At 43.8% G+C, this 17,873-nt stretch overlaps 1 protein-coding gene across 1 annotated transcript in view; it reads left to right on the top strand.

Annotated features, from left to right (window-relative positions):
• jbug (filamin-type immunoglobulin domains fbug) overlaps positions 1-17,873 on the top strand; it is a 355,562-nt gene that overhangs the window by 294,518 nt on the left and 43,171 nt on the right. The window contains exon 34 of the mRNA XM_080267010.1: positions 3,367-3,540. Coding sequence (XP_080123136.1) covers positions 3,367-3,540 — 174 coding nt within the window. The remainder of the gene's footprint in view (positions 1-3,366; positions 3,541-17,873) is intronic.

Genomic DNA, 17,873 nt, shown 5'->3' with positions numbered 1-17,873 from the left:
ATATGAAATTTTTCCCATAAGTTTATGTATTCACAGTACGTGAATTCTTAGTACACGACATCCTCTGCCGCCCATATAGGCGTTTACTAGGGGGAAGTACTATAACTCAGAGTCAAATGGCCTTGCCTAACAGGATTATGGCATCCAGCTATAGATAGACAATTATTATTATTATTATTATTAATTATTATTACTATTATTATTATTGTTATTATTATTATTATTATTATTACTGATTATTATTATTGTTATTTTTATTATTATTATTATCATTATTATTATTATTATTATTATTATTATTATTATTATCTTTATGTTAAGAAGGAGTAGATGAAAAAGAGGACTTATGCACCTAGAAGGAAAATATGGAAGTTGGAAAACCAAGCAGTAAAGGATGCTTTCTATAGCAAGGTGATTAGAGTGGTGGCTGAACAGGGAGCTGTTGACAGAAGTGTTAATGAACTGTACAGAGTTCTCAAGAACAATCTCCTGAAAGTTACTGATTCAGCTTGTGGATGGACCAAGACATAAAGTAACTTGGTGGTGGGATGAGAGTGTAGAAGCTGCAATTAAGGGGAAAAGAAGACCTTTCCAGGAATGGAAATGGGGTGGTAACAAAGAGGAATACTTGGCTGCCAAGTGTAGGGCTAGAAAAGAGGTTTACAGGGCAAAATCTGAGTCTCAGAGACTTTTACTGGATAACCTAAATAGTGAGAAAAGGAAGAATATGATTTTTAAGATGGCAAATTGGACGAAGAGAGAAAACGGGGATATCATGGATAAGTAGTGTGTGAAGAATGATGAATAGTGGGGATGTTAAAGATACCTGGAGAGAGCATAATAACTAGTTTTTGTATGAGGAGTTTGACTGGAACAGGGAAAGTTTTGAGCCAGCAGATCCAGTGTTTGGCCCTAGGCCTTTGATTGATGATGCTACTTTGACCAGGGCAACAGGCAGGATGCAGGTGGGGAAGGCAGCAGGTGTGTCAGGGTTGACTGCTGCAATTCTGAAGGCCTCAGGAGATATAGGAGTAGGGTTAGTTACTGACTTGATAAATACAATGATACATGAGTGTGTTGTCCCAGATGATTGGCTGAAGAGTGTGATTGTAAATGTGTGCATGGGGAAGGGTGATGCCCTGGAAAGAGGAAATTATAGAGGCTTAAAGCTTTTGTACCAAATAATGAAGGAAATGGAGAGAATTCTAAAAGGTAAGATTAGAGAAAGAATGAACATTGATGATATGCAGTTTGGGTTTATGCCAGGCAAAGGGACCACTGATGCCATATTCATTGTTCGACAGCTTCAGGAAAAATGTATAGTTAAGAAAAGGGATCTACACTTTGTTTTTGTTGATTTGGAGAAGGCCTCTGACAGAGTCCTTAAGGAGGTGGTGAAGTGGGCAATGAGAGCTTGGGATCGGGGAGTGACTGGTTGGAGTGGTTATGACTATGTATGTGGGTGCTTGCACCCAAGTGAGAGTGAATGAAGATTTCAGTGATGAGTTTTCTGTGAATGTTGATGTGCATCAGGGGTCAGCTTTGAGCCTCTTGTTTATCATGTTACACGAAGCCCTCTCATATTACTTCAGAAATGGATTCCTGTGGGAGATGTTTTATGCCAATTATTTGGTGTTGATTGCAAAGAGTGAAAGGAAGGTGGAGGAAAGATTTAGGAAGTGGAGAGATGGTGTGGGGCACACAGGCTTGAGAGTAAATGCAGATAAAACAAAGGGGATGGTATCAAGGGGTGGTGGCTGTACTGTCAAAGAAGAGGTAGAGTGGCCATGTGTGGTTTCCCACAAGGGCATGGGATGTAAATCCATTTTGTGCAGTGTTTGTGATAAGTGGGTACATAAGAGATGTAGTGGTATTAGAGGTAGACCACAAGATAATGCTGATTTTATGTGTGCGATGTGTCGAGGAGAGCATATGGAGATTGTCAGGCATGAAAGGATTGATCTTGCTGGTGAGTCTCTCGAGTGAGTGGAAGAGTTTTGTTGTTTGGGGGACATGTTATGTGCTGCAGGTGGGGTTGGAGTTAGCTCAGTGGCTAGAGTGAGGAGTGGTTGGGAGAAGTTCAGGGAACTGTTGCCTCTCCTGACATTTAGAGGGCCCTCCCTCAATGCTAAAGGACCTTTGTATGCAGCACATGTTAGGAGTGTAATGCTGTATGGTAGTGAGACCTTGGCAGTAAAGGAAAAGGATGTTCACAGGCTCAAACATGCAGAAATGACAGTGATTAGGTGGATGTGCAGTGTGTCTTTCAGTGCAAGGCCGGGGGGGTGGGGCTAGGTTTGCAATGGAAAAGTTAAGAGGTAGGATGGGACTGGAGTGTATTGGTGTTGTGATGAGGAGGGGTAGATCGAGATGGTTAGGGCATGTGGAGAGGATGGGGGATAACAGTTGGATGCAGAATGTGAGAAGTGTCAGCGTTAGGGGTAGGGCTGCAAGAGGTAGACCAAAAAAGCCCTGGGACGAGGTCATTGCGTACGACCTCAGGGATAAGGGACTGAATAGTGAGGCTGCCAGAGTTCAAGCAGCATGGAGAGCCACCATTAGGTGACCATGGCCAGTTCATTCAAGCATGTTAGATCCTTTAAAAATGAAGCTATTATTAATGTTATTATTGTTGTTGTTATTATTATTATTATTATTATTATTATTATTATATTATTAGAGTATCTGAATTTGTTGTAGTTTAAGAGAATACTAGCATATAATCAGTGATGGCTGATAGCAATATGGAAAGCTGCTAAAAAAGAAGTGATTATTTATGTCAGAATGAGAAGGGATAATACAACACAAGTACAGTATATAGATGATGCCAAAAAGCAAAGGAAATAGAAATAATTTGTTGGAGTGCATACACATTGGAGCTAAACACAAGATGACAAATAAGATGGATCATTCATCTATCTCACTTATTTTTTAGATATAAACTGTATATAGATTTATGTTTTACATGCAGGTCAGTTATTTTAGCAATATATTTAGACATGTTATACATGTACAGTGCGTCAGTTGTTCTCCCTGTCGAATTTTATTCAACTGTGTGTGTGTGTGTGTGTGTGTGTGTGTGTGTGTGTGTGTGTGTGTGTGTGTGCTTATGCATGTGTGCTTGTTTGTTTGTTTGTTTGTGAATATCACATTTGCTCATTTTTTTTTTTTTTTCTTGTTCATATATTTCCATGTCCTTTACACTTATCTTGTTGCTTCTACACTAGTTATCTTTTTGCTCCTCTTGTTCCATGTTCTGTGTCACATTAGTTATCTTCTTAATCCATGTGCCCTGTCCTTAAATCTCACATGTTTTACACCATGTCCTTCACCTCATCACGTCTTCCTCTTGCTCTCTTCTTCCAGTTGATGCCTCACAAGCTGGAGCTGGGAACTTAGAGATCATTGTATCAGTTAATGGGCGAAATGTTCCCAATTATGTGCAGTCAGAGGGCCACGCCAGGTTCAGGGTCAACTTCAAGCCCAAGGAAGCTGCTGTGCACACTCTCTCTGTCAAATTTAATGGTGTTCCTGTCCCTGGTGAGTATTTTTTCATTATGCATTTGTGTACATATATGGCTGTATGAAGACTAAAATAGAATAGAACATGGGTATCAGATCAATTAAATGTGCATGCAGCATGACTGTTAACATTCTTATACTTGAAAATTGTGCACTGCATTGCATTAAGGTGTACTGTATATAACATGGTTGTCTGTTGTTATGTCACTTGCTTCCATCATGAATTGTGTTACTGTAAATTGGAAAGAACAATAATCCATTCATCACCCAATCCTACGTTGCCTCATGAGGAGTGTAGCAGCCCGGGGCTAGGCAAGTTGGTCCTGACATTTAAGATGGGAGTGATCAGCCTCACTCATCCCTGAGTGGCATTACATGAACAGTAAACCACCTACCATCCCTTGGATATAAACCTTCACCGGCTCAATCCGATTGGAGTTCCATAATTACCCACTAAACCACCAGGCACCAAAATTTGGTTATATGGTTACCACCCAGTGTAGTAAATGGTTTTATGGTGTACAAGAAACCATTTGACTTGTCACTCAGTGTAGAGTCACCCACAGGCAGAAGTAAGAGGAAAGAATGAAGGAAAGAAAGACAGAAGAGGGAGTGTAAAGTCACCCGTAGGCAGAAGGATGAGGAAAGAATGAAGGAAAGAAAGACAGAAGAGGGAGTGTAAAGTCACCCGTAGGCAGAAGGATGAGGAAAGAATGAAGGAAAGAAAGACAGAAGAGGATGGAAGGATGGAGGAGAGGAAAGGGCAGATACCCGAGAGCAGCACTACATCGAGTGGGTGGATGGCAAGCACCCCCACCAACCACAAAGAACAATAGTCATTTCTAAAAACAAATATTATTTCATAGAATTTCATAGACAGTACTTCAGCAGATCATTATTAAGCTTCTCTAAAACCTTTGTAACAGTAATAATTTCTAAAAACAAATATTTTTTAGAATTTCATAGACAATACTTCAGCAGATCATTATTAAGCTTCTCTAAAACCTTTGTAATCACTGGGACTAATTCATTTTACCTTGGACATAATAAAGAAGACCATTGCAACTCTAGCCAGGGGACTCATGATGAAGAGATGTTGAATTGCTTTTTATCATGTGTTGAACTGTGTTTAGCTTCTCATAATTCCCTCAGCCTGAGAGGCCTCATATAGACTGAATGAAATTGTTTGGCATTAGCAGGAAATGAGTGCAAAGCATATTCTTAGGTTGAAAGAGTTAATGCGAGTCACATTTGCAATTGTTCTTGATGGTTAAATACGTCTGATGGTGCATACATAGTAAATGCATCACCTTTAACCACCAGCTTGTGTTACATCATTCTTGTATACATTGGAGAACAATGATACAGCCTTTTACTAATCTCAACTGTATATATGGTGAGAAACAGACTTGTATCAACTAACATATTGCCAATTTTATGTCAAGAATTGAATTCAGGACTCTTTAAATAAGAGCCAGGCAGCTTTCCGCTGTACCATGACTAGGTTTAAGAGCCAGACACCTTTCCACTGTACCACAACTAGGTAAAAGTTGTCCCACTTTGTCACTTACTTGTAACCAAGGTATCCCCACCCTCACTGTGGTCCTGAAGAGGGAGAGTCTGCCCCCTGACACTCAGGGCAAGTAAATGCTTTTAATCATACCCAAAGCACATCCAGCAAGTCATACTGTCTTGCAGGACCAGCCCAAAACCGCTTTTGGATTTCACAGTTGCTCCTAATGGCTTTCCAGAGTTTACTAAAATTAGAACATCTGCCTGTGTTGATGCATGGTAGTTGTGGGTCACCAAAACATATGGTAAACTTTTGCTCAGAAAGGACACCTCACCCAGTACCTTCTGTGTATTGAGAGTGCTTAGAAATCCCGGTGTGATGAATATGGTAAATGGTTTTGTAGGAAAATGCACCTCTCCCATCTCCAACTAATATATTCAGTAGTGAAGAAATTTGTCTGGAGGCAGGAAAAATATAGTATAAAATATGTCATTGGATTGAAGGAGTTTGCTAACGGCAACCACACCATGCACCCACTTGCAGCATTCAGAGTGAAGCTGAAATGTGAAGAATGCTGAGTGTTGTCAAAAATGGGAGTGCTCACCATCTACTCATTGCAGTGCTGCTTTGGGTGTCTGCCCTTTCCTCTCTTCCTTCCTTCCTCTTCTGTCTTTCTTTCCTTCACTCTCTCCTTTTCCTTCTGCCCATGAGTGACTTTACACTCCCTCTTCTGTCTTCCTTTCCTTCATTCTTTCCTCTTCCTTCTGCCTATGGGTGACTCTATACTGAGTGACAAGGCAAATGGTTTCCTGTACACCAGGAAACCATTTACTATGCTGGGTGGTAACCATATAACCAAATTATGGCACCTGGTGGTTTAATGGGTAATTAAGATGCCTATATAGGTTTATATTCAAGAGGTGGTTGGGGTTTATTGCTCACGTAATAACACTCAGGGATGAGTGAGGCTGGTCACTCATCACAAATGTCAGGACCAACTTGCCTAGCCTTTATCTCCTACGCTCCTCATGGGGCAACACAGGATTGGATGATGTATGGAAGATAGATTACTACTGGTAAGGGTATTAATTTAAACATTAAAAACTCCACAGCATGTCTGAAAGTGGGCCAGACCTGAAATGATTAACCCCTAAAGTACTATGACTGACGATCATCAGTTTGCAAGTCTGCCACGTAGTCCTGTGACTGATGATTGTAGGTCTGTCAAAAAACTGCCGAGCATGATGCCAGCCCCTTTTATGTCGTAAATGGTTCCTACCCAATCAGAACTAGGGGCTGAGGTGGTGGAAAGGAAGATCCCACCCCCTCACCAGGTCTGTGGGGGGCCTCCCCCCCTGCCACTTCTCCACCTCTCTTTGGCTGATTGGATATAGCCTGCTCTGTCCCCTCCCATCCAAACTACTCACCAATACCACATCTACATTGCATGAGGGAATGTCTCATGCCCACAGTGTAGTGACTAAGCAGTGTGCTAATGTGCAGCCTGCTCCATCCCCAGAATATAACTCCTCCTACTTTCCAATCTGTCTATGTCACCTGGGATCAGGTGACTCTCTCTCAGTTACTACCACCACCATGACCACCAGACAGCTACCTACAGTATCTATACACTTAATAAGATAGTACTTGTGGTAATGATTTTTTTATAAGCACCAAAATATAAATAAATTTTAATAAGATGTAATTATCTTTAATTTGCATCAGTTCTATATTACTTGAGAAGAGAGAGAGAGAGAGAGAAGTGACTTCACACCTATTTCATCATGCCGAAGTCTTAGAGGAATACCTCTCTCTCTCTCTCTCTGTATCTTGCCAGCATTTAAGTATTGTCTATCAGATTTCCCTCTCTCTGTATCTTACCAGCATTTAAGTATTCTCTCTCAAATTTCCAAAGGTGTGTATTAATTTGACTCTATCAGATACATTTTTGTGAGACAGAACGTGGTGAATGTTTTTGACGTATCCGATAGAGCCAGGATTCCGGGGGCCTAAATGATGAGTGAATGGAAGCGTGGCCTATTGGATTGGGCAGATTTGGGCTGTCAAAACATTACTACTCCTCACCCTCCCCTAGGGTGGGAAAGGAGGTCCGGATGATGATGATGATGTATTAATTTAAAGTGATTACAAGCATTACTTTCATACATGTAGGACAGTAGCAATATTTTGTTCCACTGATCAATTTTTTCATAATATCTAACTGTCACCACTTCATGAAATTTTATAGTGTTATGCTAAATGAAAGTATAGTCAAGGTGCAATGATAATGCTTTAGAACTCTTTAACCCGTCACGTCCTGACCACTTTTGCACCTCCAACACCCCCCAGTCCTGACCATTTTTGGAAAATAATTTTATTGGCTAAAACCTCCGCTTTTGGTGAGAAACATCGAAAAATCATAGAGAAATCGCTCACCTGAGGTTTAAAATACTCGATACAGGTAGGAGTACCTCCTTACCTTACAGGGTTTTCTATCAGGCTGGCTGCAAAGCAAACGAGTTCTATGGGAGGATAACTATTCCAAACCACTCCTAAATGGTATTTATTTATTTATTTGGTACAAATTTATATGTAGTATGAGAGTATATTGGTTTTCAAACAGTAATATAGTAATTATAAGCATTGTTTCACTCACTAACTCATCACCATTCCTGACCTTTTTTAATACATTAACTGATCATCATTTCCGACTGTTTCCTCCTCTAATGCTATGTAAACTTTGTCCTCCACATTGTCATCGATTGGGGAATCACTCTGGCCCTGAATGTCTTTATTGGCCAGGTCACTGGTAACAGGTGAATTGCCAAGACAATGGCATGCAGAGGGGGGGGGAGGTTATGCGGCTTGGCATCTTGTAGAGGAATAGAGGAAGGTGTCCCGTGTATACATACGATAAATTACGCGCGAAAATTGAAAATTGTGCAAATTAGGGACCTTGCAATTGCAAAACGTACCAGTACGTCAACGGGACTGGCAAATGCAAAATGTTGCAACGTACCTACACGTTGACGGGACGTCTTGGGTTAAAATGACTGGGTTCACGGACATTCATTTAGCCAATCACACACACCCTATAGTATCTTGGTAGTAATACTGTACTTTGTTAGAGACAAGACAATCCATTAGATGTGTTGTGGGACCATTTGATGGTCATATCTGAATGTAAATTCCCTAGTAATTAATCTTGTTGGTCATGTATATTTCACTTTAAAACTATTCACTCTCTACGTACTCCTTTGTTTTGCAGTCAGATTTTGGTCTGGGACTGCACCAGGCTTTAGCACCTTTTTTTATATTGGTGGCAGTGTCCTCAGTAGATAGCTTTGCAAATCTCTTGCATATTGTTCTGAGTTGAAATGCCTTTCACAGACAAGGCCGTTGGGAGAAACCTTATCCCTCCGTCCACACAAGAGTGTCCACTTTAGTCTGATGATTATTATCGGTTTGGCATATGAAAGCCTCTCAGATAATGACTGTGCGATGTCTTCGCAAAACACACATACACAGTGCACATAGTGAAAAGTACTATAACCTCATAAATTGTATAAAATAAAGCAGGCTGTGCATCGCACTGGCGATTGAAACACAGTTGTCCTGGCGGATGGTACCCATGTGACGTCACAGGTCAAGGCAACCAATCATAGATGACATGCACAAAACATACCTTATTTTGGTCCAGAAATGAGCACATTGTTTGAGTCTCCTCTGTGCTCTTGCCCGATCAACCCCCAACTCCCTCATTCACCCCCCTAAACCCCCACCTTATATTTAATCCATTCACTGTGTCAGTGTTTGTTTGCATGTACATCCTTTGTGTGGCAGTTTTCAAATGCTTAGAAAAAAAATATTAGAAAAAAATAATATTGACAAAAGATGGAGAAAAAAATCCCGAGTTCAGTGGTATATAACACAATATAGCAAACAAAAAAATTACCTCTGAAACAGGTGCGTGAAGTAATAAATATTCCCTGTGTGGTGGTGCCAGGCGAACAATGTATTATGGTTGCACTGTGTCAATCTTGCGATTTGATAAGGTGTAAATCAGCATCTGAACCATCACTGACATCACCTAACAACATATCACCGTCATCAACACACTCATCCAGAGATTTCATCCAATATTTGTTTGGGCTACTTCTAGCGGCGGCATGGAGAAGATATCGTACCATTACTTCAGCATTTTGTAGGTAACTGAGCTGAGCTCTGCTCCTTGCAAAAATGCATAATCTATGTGTGGCAATATTTTATAGTGTGCCATGAATTGCTAGCTGATTTATTTTGTGCCATTTCTGACGGCAGAATTTTTGAAAACAGGAAATCATATATGATACAGCCGCAGTCAATGGGTTAATGACAAGGCAATTTTCCTGCTATGATCATTTTGTGCTTATTTCATCTTGCCATAATACCCCCTACACCACCTCTTTTACATTGGGGATGTGTCTCATCTACTCACCACCACCGCACGTCCACCTACCTCCCTCCCTATCCTTTGTCGCGAATAAGACGCAGTAATTTCCCTGCCACGATCGGCCTGTGTCTGTTTACTCTCACCAAATTATCTTTTTTTTTTTTTCTTTTTTCTTTTTTTTTTACCCTCATGCTGTCTCCTGCACATAGTTTCATCAATAGAAACATGTTTTACAGTACATTGATTTTGGTAAGGTTCTCTAGCAAAAATTAGGTTTTTCCCAAATTTTTCGAGTTTGGGAAAAGAATTATTTGCTATTTTTTTTCTTACTCTCATGCTAACCCCTACACCTAGTTTCATAGTAGAAACATATTTTACATTGATTTTGATAAGGTTCTTTAGAGAAAATTAGGTTTCTGCCAATTTTTTCATTTTCTTTCTAACCGCCAGGGGGAACTTTTATAATCTTTGATGGGCAATTTTGTGGTAACCATTAGGCCTATTGAACTGAGATTGGCATTTTCAGTTGTGTAAATTGAAGCTCTTCAGATCTAAGAAAATTTTTTTACCTTGGTAAAAGTTGAAAAATCAACCCTGAATTGCAACTGGGGTGGAACATAGTTTCAGAAAAATGCAGTCTTTAGGGGTTTAGAGACAGATCAGTACACTTAACCGTAGATAGATTATTCGAGCTACAGTAATAAAGTTTAATAAGGAAGATTGACTTTTAAAACCCATTCTGTCGGGGTGTGCAGGTGGAGATTGTCAGATGTGAAAGGATTGAACTTGCTGGTGAATCTCTTGAGTGTGTGGAAGAGTTTTGTTATTTGGGAGACATGTTGTGTGCTGGAGGTGGGGCTGGAGCTAGCTCTGTGGCTAGGGTGAGAAGTGGTTGGAAGAAATTCAGGGAGCTCTTACCTCTCCTGACATTGAGAGGACTCTCCCTACGTGCTAGGGGTTTTTGTATGCAGCATGTGTTAGGAGTGTAATGCTGTATGGTAGTGAGTCCTGGGCAGTGAAGGAGGAAGATATTCGCCGGCTCAGACGTACAGAAATGACAATGATTAGGTGGATGTGCAGTGCGTCCCTGTGTCCAAGGCCTAGAGGGGCTGGGTTTACGATGGAAGAGTTGAGAGGTAGGATGGGGCTGGAGTGTATTGGTGTTGTGATGAGGAGAGGTAGATTGAGGTGGTTTGGACATGTGGAGAGGATGGGGGATGATATTTGGGTGATGAAGGTGAGAAGTGTTAATATTGGGGGTGGGGTTATGAGGGGTAGACCAAGAAAGACATGGGACGAGGTCATTAAGTGTGACCTCAGGGTTAAGGGACTGAACAGGGAGGCTGCAATGGATCGTGCAGCGTGGAGAGCCGCCATTAGGTGACCAAGGCCGACACATGCAAGCATGTTGGAGTCTTTAAAAACGAAAACGAATTCTGGTCACCAGCGATAAAGTCAAACTCTCATACGAGACTGGCAGAATCGGTCCAAAGTCAACTGTATAGACCATAAGAAGGGAGCCGAATCAGCAGGGGCAAAGTGGCTAGTGAAAGCTGACTCAGGGTGTAACACGCATCAGATAGTAGCAGGGCAACGTGGAGGCGATTTGTTTGTGGCCACCCTTTACAGGAATAAGGCGTCTGGCAGTAGATAGATGAATAGGAGCATTCACAAACCCACAAAAGTTGCCAGGGAGCCGAATCAGCAAGGACAAAGTGGCTGACTCAGGGTGTAACGTGCATCAAATAGTAGCAGGGCAACATGGAGGCGATTTGTTTGTGGCCACCCCTTACAGGACTGAGGGATCTGGCAATAGATAGATAGATAGATGAATAGAAGCACTCACAAATGCACGAAAGTTGCCAGTCTTCACTTGATACCTCAGTTTGAAAAACAAAAATGCGGTCAACTAAACTGCTGTTTTATGAATGTTTCCTTTATCGCTTCCCTCATTAGTATAATTTTATGAAAATATTTACTCAGTAAAATGAGGAAAAGAAGTTTCATGATGATAAAGATGAAGGGAATCACAAAACTAACCGTCTAAACTTGGAGCAAATATTCTTCGTAGCATAAAATCGATTACTTGCATTCCCAGCCATGTCATTTATCATAATTTTAATCAAATAAAGCTTTCAGATATAAATTTCTGTACATAATGTTAACATGAAGAAGTTCGGCTGCAAAATATTTATAGGAATCAGATGAAGATTGTATGCACACGCCTGTGCCAGGTTTCGTTGTTGTTTTCTGGAAACATCGGTACCTGGAATTTCGGTCGGTAGCTTTGCCTTCGCATGATTTCAGCTTCATAAATCGCATTTTTTTTTTTTTTTTTTATAACACATAGTCGGTATATTCTTTTCAGCATTTGCCAGATGAAACACGAATGTCTGTGATAGCTAAATGACAAGCATTTCATATTAAACATGCAGCAAGGCTTCTAATAATATGTGATGAATGTTAACGGACCGCTAGTCATTTTATGCATTCTAGTAACTGTTCTGCAGTATGTTACTCAGTATATCATATATAGAAAACTGGTGTAATGACCATTGATTGCAGTATTGAAGAATTTGTACTCTTCACCCCTAAATATTGTGGAAGGGATTTTAGAAAATATATTGCAGTGCGAGCCGGGAGTAGTTGACCGAGTTCCTAATTAAATTACCTGTGATCATTGGCAAATTCTGAGTTTGTGAGTGTGCCCATTGCCATTTAAACAAACCTGCAGCATTACCATTTTGGCTTTGCCCTTGCTTTCCAGTGACTGAATCAGCACTACAATGGGAGAAATAAGGCTGAGAGAAAATGTGAAGCCTAAATTGCCATGTAACAAAGCCATAGTGTTAGCGACACAGCCTAACCTGTGTTAACCAGTGGCTAAACTGGTGCAACACTGAGAGAAACAAGGTCAAGAGAGGATGGAAAAACAGATTGACATTGGCCGACCATGAGATGGGAAAGGGTAACCAGCAGTTAGGCTCTGGAATGAGGTTTGCCCTGCAAGAAACCTACAACTCAAAGATAAGATGGCAAAATGGGATGAAAGGGTCCAGCACTAAATCATCATAACCACAATGGGGAGGGGGAGAGACCCATACCAAGAGGGGCCCAGGTGCATGTGCTACTGAGATTCAGGCAAGAAAGGGAAAATCCCCGAAGCCTATCTATATACCTAGGCTGCTTCCCCCAAAGAAAGGGAGGTAACCAAGACGGGACGACACACTCCCAATTTACTCATCCACACACACACACATTTATTTGTATCTTAGTTCAAGGGGAGAAGGGACAGATCCTCACCGCACCACACCGCACGAGGGTCAACTGCGCAGTGCAATCAGTGACATCCGTAGCAGACCCTGACAACAGAGCTGGTTTACCCCTGCCACATCATAATGGACCCATCCCCTTACCCGCACCTGACCTGATCAGCTGCTCAGACCAAATGTGGGAGAATATCCCCTCAGGGCCACATCACCATTTATTAATCCACAATTTTTCTCCAATCATTCCTATCACACACAGCCACTCTTTCTTGCTCAACAGACATCCCTCCCGCATCTAACGCTCTCTTCACACTGTCCATCCATCCTATTCGTGGCCTTCCTCTCAGCTATACACCTCTCACATCCGATCCAGTTATCTTTTTCACCAGTCACTCCATCCATTCTCTCCATATGCCCAAACCATAGCAACACTTTGCTCAGCTCGATCAGCCATCTCCTGCATAACTTCAGTTCTCCTTCGCACGTCATCATTTCTCACTCGATTCATATGCGTCATTCCTCAGACAGCTTATCTCCATTACATTCAAACATTTCCTCACATCTACACCCATATTCCATGTTTCAGCTCCATATAACGCAGTTGGTACCATTATATCCTCATACTAACCACTCAACAATAGTCGCTCTGCCACCTTTCAGGCATTCTACAGCACACCCATCCATACGTGCATCTCCTGCTTTCATCTCCTTTACTGCCTCCTGCGCTTCCACCACCGTGATCAAAGAATCATTGCATTCTCCCAACATATTTATTCCTTGTACCCTTCCATTTGCCACAATCTTAGTCTCCCTTTCCTCCTCTACATTTAACAGTGTTTCAAAATACTGTACCCTTCTCTTCCTTACTGCATCCATTTCAACGTCCTTCCATCCTCTGCTTTTACTCGCCCTCTCAGACTTTCCCTTTCGCACCATTTTCATCTCTTTCCCATTTTCTTTTTCTGTTGAAAATTCTCAAGTCAACAACCTACCCCACTTCTCATCTGTTGCCACTTTAGCATCACGCACAGCCCTTCTCGCCATATTCCTCTGTTCCTTATATCCCTCATATGACACCTCATCCTTCCTCTGCTGCCACACTTCATATGCATGTCTCTTCACAGCCACAGCCATACTTACTTCCTCGCACCACCATCCACTTCCCTTTCATACACTACCACCCACTCGTCTCACACCATACACCTTTTCCGCATGCCCCATCACAACACTCTTATACAATTGCCATTCCTCCTCCACACTGCCTTTTTCCTGATCCTTTACTGCATTCCACTCATCTTTCAACTTCTCTTGATACTCTATCATTTTCTCTTTTTTATCCAACTCACTCACTTTCAAAACCTTCCTGCCACGCCTAACTTTCCTAGCTTTCACCCACCTCATACAGTACTCTCAACTTTCCCTCTCACATCCGCCAGTTTTCCTCTTACATTCCTGGACACAGCCACATAGTCCATTAATGCACTATCAACAATCCGTCCACCCTCCTGTCTCACCCATGTATACTCATAAATTTCTTCTCAAAGTATTTCCAATCACCGTCTCTTGTTCAACACACATCCCTGTCATTCGTTCCCCATTTTCGTTTCTTCCAGCCGCACCGTGCATACCAACTACACCTTCAAATGCTACATTTCCCACTCTAGCATTCAGATCTCCCATCATTACCTTATTCACATTTGCTCCAGAACACTGCAGACGCTCTTCAACATCATTCCAGAAAGACTTCCTCTCTTCTACATCCCTTTCGCTACCAGGTTCATACGCACTCACAAATACCCACAACTCACGTCCAATTTCGTTTTCACCCACATCAGTCCCGATGACACCACTTTCCATTCAATCACACACTGCTGCACTAACGGGCTCACTAAAAAGGCCACACCTTCTCTCGCTCTTCCTCTGTCAACACCTGACATCCTTCTGTAATGCTAGGTGTTTTAGGGTCGGCCTCCCGTCCCTAGAGCACCTAGTGAGTAGCTGGGTTCTCTTTCAAGACTGGAGCTTAGACAAATAAGAGTGAGGCAGGACACAAAAACTCAAGGCAACACCTTACATGTGTATTACTAAATCTTACACAGGAACGAGCAGATGTCACAGATACAAACAAGCTGGACAATTTTAATCCTTGGGCTGCAGATATGGAATAATAGTATCACGCAGGATACTGTACAGGGCCAGATTGGTTAGGGGGAACAACACGAGCTAGACACTTATGTTGGTGGGGGAGTTTAGATTTCCTAGGCCAGTGGTGGTGGTTGTCTCGATTTCCCAGGGTAGCGTTAATATTTTACACTGAGCCTAAGCGTGACCATATCGAGACGTGCCGTCACTGTTGCACTGAGTGTTCACTGTACCTTGGCCCGTAGATCACTTTTACATTACTATGTACCCGGGTGGAGCTGGCGGTCCTGGAACTTCAACTCAGGGGCCTATGTATGATCTTCACTGTCTTACGGCGGCACTGTACACTATGGTAGGCCTGTCCTTGACTGTCTTACTATTGCACTATCTTTTCCACCACTTTCTTTTATGCCCTAACCACCGGCCCACTTTACTCTGTCACTCCTATACTGTCTGTATGCTGCGTGTGTTCACTTTCACTAATGGTCAGGTCGGATGTGTCGCAGTCAGGCGCAGGGACGGCGATGGAGTCTCAGCCTCCTTACTGACAGGGCTAGGATCCGCCAGGGGCAACTAGGTCCTGGGGGCAGGGGGCAGCACGGAGGGGCATCTTCTCTTGTCCGGGGCTGCTGGGGGCATAGGGGCCCGAGGCTTCTGGGCTCGGGGTGGGAGTCCGGCCCTCTGGGTTGGGGTCAAACAGTCGCCTGAACTTCTGAGTCAGGTGCCCGACAGAGGATGAGGATCTCCAGCGTCTGGGTACAGGGAAGTTCCGCCCGGGAGTCTGAGGGGCGGTCAGGAGGCTGCAGTCCCCGCAGGTCGGGGACACCGTCAGGAGTGAGCTGTGGCGTCGGCCGGAGTCGGGGTCCATCGGGGGTGTCTCGACTGGCTGTAGGGAGAAGAGCCCGGTGGTGGTCACAGGGCCTCTCCAATACTCCTCCAGGCTGGGGGCTCCCTCCAAGTCGTGGGTAGGTGGACCGGGCTCAGCACCTGACGAAGCAGCGGCTTCAGACCGTCTCTGGCGGTAGCGCCTGGCTACTGGCCGTAGCTGTCTCGGGACACCTTCGGAGCAGCTACTGGCTGCCTTCTGCAGGAGGGTAGAGCGGCCACAGGCCGACTCTCTGGGGGCACCTTCAGAACGGCTTCCGGCCGTCTCCTGATGAAGGTGGGAGCAGCTTCTGGCCATCTCCTGATTGACCTCTGAAGCAGCTTCAGGCCATCACCTGTAGGAGGGTGAGCTGCTACCGGCCGTCTCTCCAGGGGCACCTTCAGCGCAGCTTCCGGCTGTCTCCTGATGAGGGTGAGAGCGGCTACCGGCTGTCTCCTGATTGGCCTCCGGAGCGGCTTCAGGCCGTCTCCTGTAGGAGGGTGAGCGGCTGCAGGCCGTCTTTCCGAGAGGCACCTTCCGAGCAGCTTCAGGCCATCTCCTTATGAAGGTGGGAGTGGCTTCAGGCCGTCTCCTCTTTTCCTCCAGAGTGGCTTCAGGCCGTCTCCTGTAGGAGGGCGAGCAGCTGCAGGCCGTCTCTCTGAGGGACACCTTCTGAGTGGCTTCAGGCCGTCTACTGACAAAGGCGGGAGCGGCTTCAGGCTGTCTCCTAGTTTCCTCCAGAGCGGCTTCTGGCCGTCTCTTGTAGGAGGGTGAGCGGCTATCAGCCGTCTCAGGGGTGCTGTTAGGAACTGGAGAGACAGTTCCACCCCGGTCAGATCTGTGGGCAGCTCACCTGGCAGGTTGTCTTGCATTCCGGCTATGGTGGCGGCGGGCGAGTTCCGTGTCATAGGGGCACGCGGCCCAGGTGGACTTAAGCCGTTTCCGCCCAGGGCTCATTCGCACCGTGTACACTCCTCCGTGGGCTCCTTCTGGTGGCTCACTGCGGTCTGTTTTGATGTCCTGCTGCATTTTGCCTTCCATTCACACTTCCAAACTTAGATTCATCTTTCCCTTTCATCACTGTTTCACTCAAAGCTAACACATCCAACTTCCATCTCACAAACATTCTCCCAATCACCTCCCATTTTGCCTCAATCGTACTACATCCACGCACATTCATAGACCCAGTCTTCAGGGTAATGGGATACCTCAGTCCCCCGTCCCTTTCTATGCCATGTCTCATTGTAAGAACTGACAAACAGAGAAGGGGTCCCTAGTCCCGTCACTCTGCCACTTTTAGTCGCCTTTTACGACACGCAGGCAATACGATGGCAGGCGAGGAGACAGGTAGAGAACAAGTAGAAGAAGGTGCAAGCAAGGAAAAATGGAGAAAGATGGAGAGAATAGAAAAGGAGGCCATGGGGAACAGAGCACGTGCTGAAGAGAACAAAAGGAAGAAAAAACAGCTTGGATATCAACTTATATCTGGAAGACTTTGTTACTTCCAAAAGGATAGGGAATGTTTGCCAGGGTAAACGCAGAGCAAAGAGCACAGGAAAATGAGAAAAACTAGCTGCCCGTCAGAGGTAGTCCTGATAACTGACGCACTCAGCAAAAATGAATACCGGTTGACGAACATAACCAAGGGTGTTTGATGACATCACCCGGGGCAGTGCTGTATTGTATGTGGTACAAGTGTTCGTAAGTTGTCAGGAAGAGGTTACTCAGACAAAGTGCCTTCTGGCCGATGTTTCTGACATCGAAGCTTATGTTCTGCTGAGTTATCTAGTCACCAAAGGCCACAGGGTTGGCTATAAGGTGCAACATTCTGATGGGACACACACACACACACACACACACACACACACACACACACACCACCTGTGTGTGTGTGTGTGTGTGAACGTACGCGCGCGAGAGAGAGAGGGGGAGGGGGTGTATACAGTTCAGGATGGTCTTTTATCAGCTAGGTCTTGATAATTTTTTAAATACTAAAAAAATATAATGTTATACTATATCAAGAGCACTCAGAGAGTGCTATACTGTATCAAAAGCTCTCAGAGAGTGCATTCCTCTGCCAAGGCAGCGCCATTGCTCCTTTTATGCTTTCATGACCATGAGCTTGAGTTC

Source organism: Coenobita brevimanus, chromosome 23 (assembly GCF_032717465.1).
Source record: "Coenobita brevimanus isolate Jiangsu-jjx chromosome 23, ASM3271746v2, whole genome shotgun sequence".
Lineage (NCBI taxonomy): Eukaryota > Metazoa > Arthropoda > Malacostraca > Decapoda > Coenobitidae > Coenobita > Coenobita brevimanus.
Note: the sequence above shows the minus strand (reverse complement) of the source record. Positions and strands in the feature narration are given on the sequence as shown.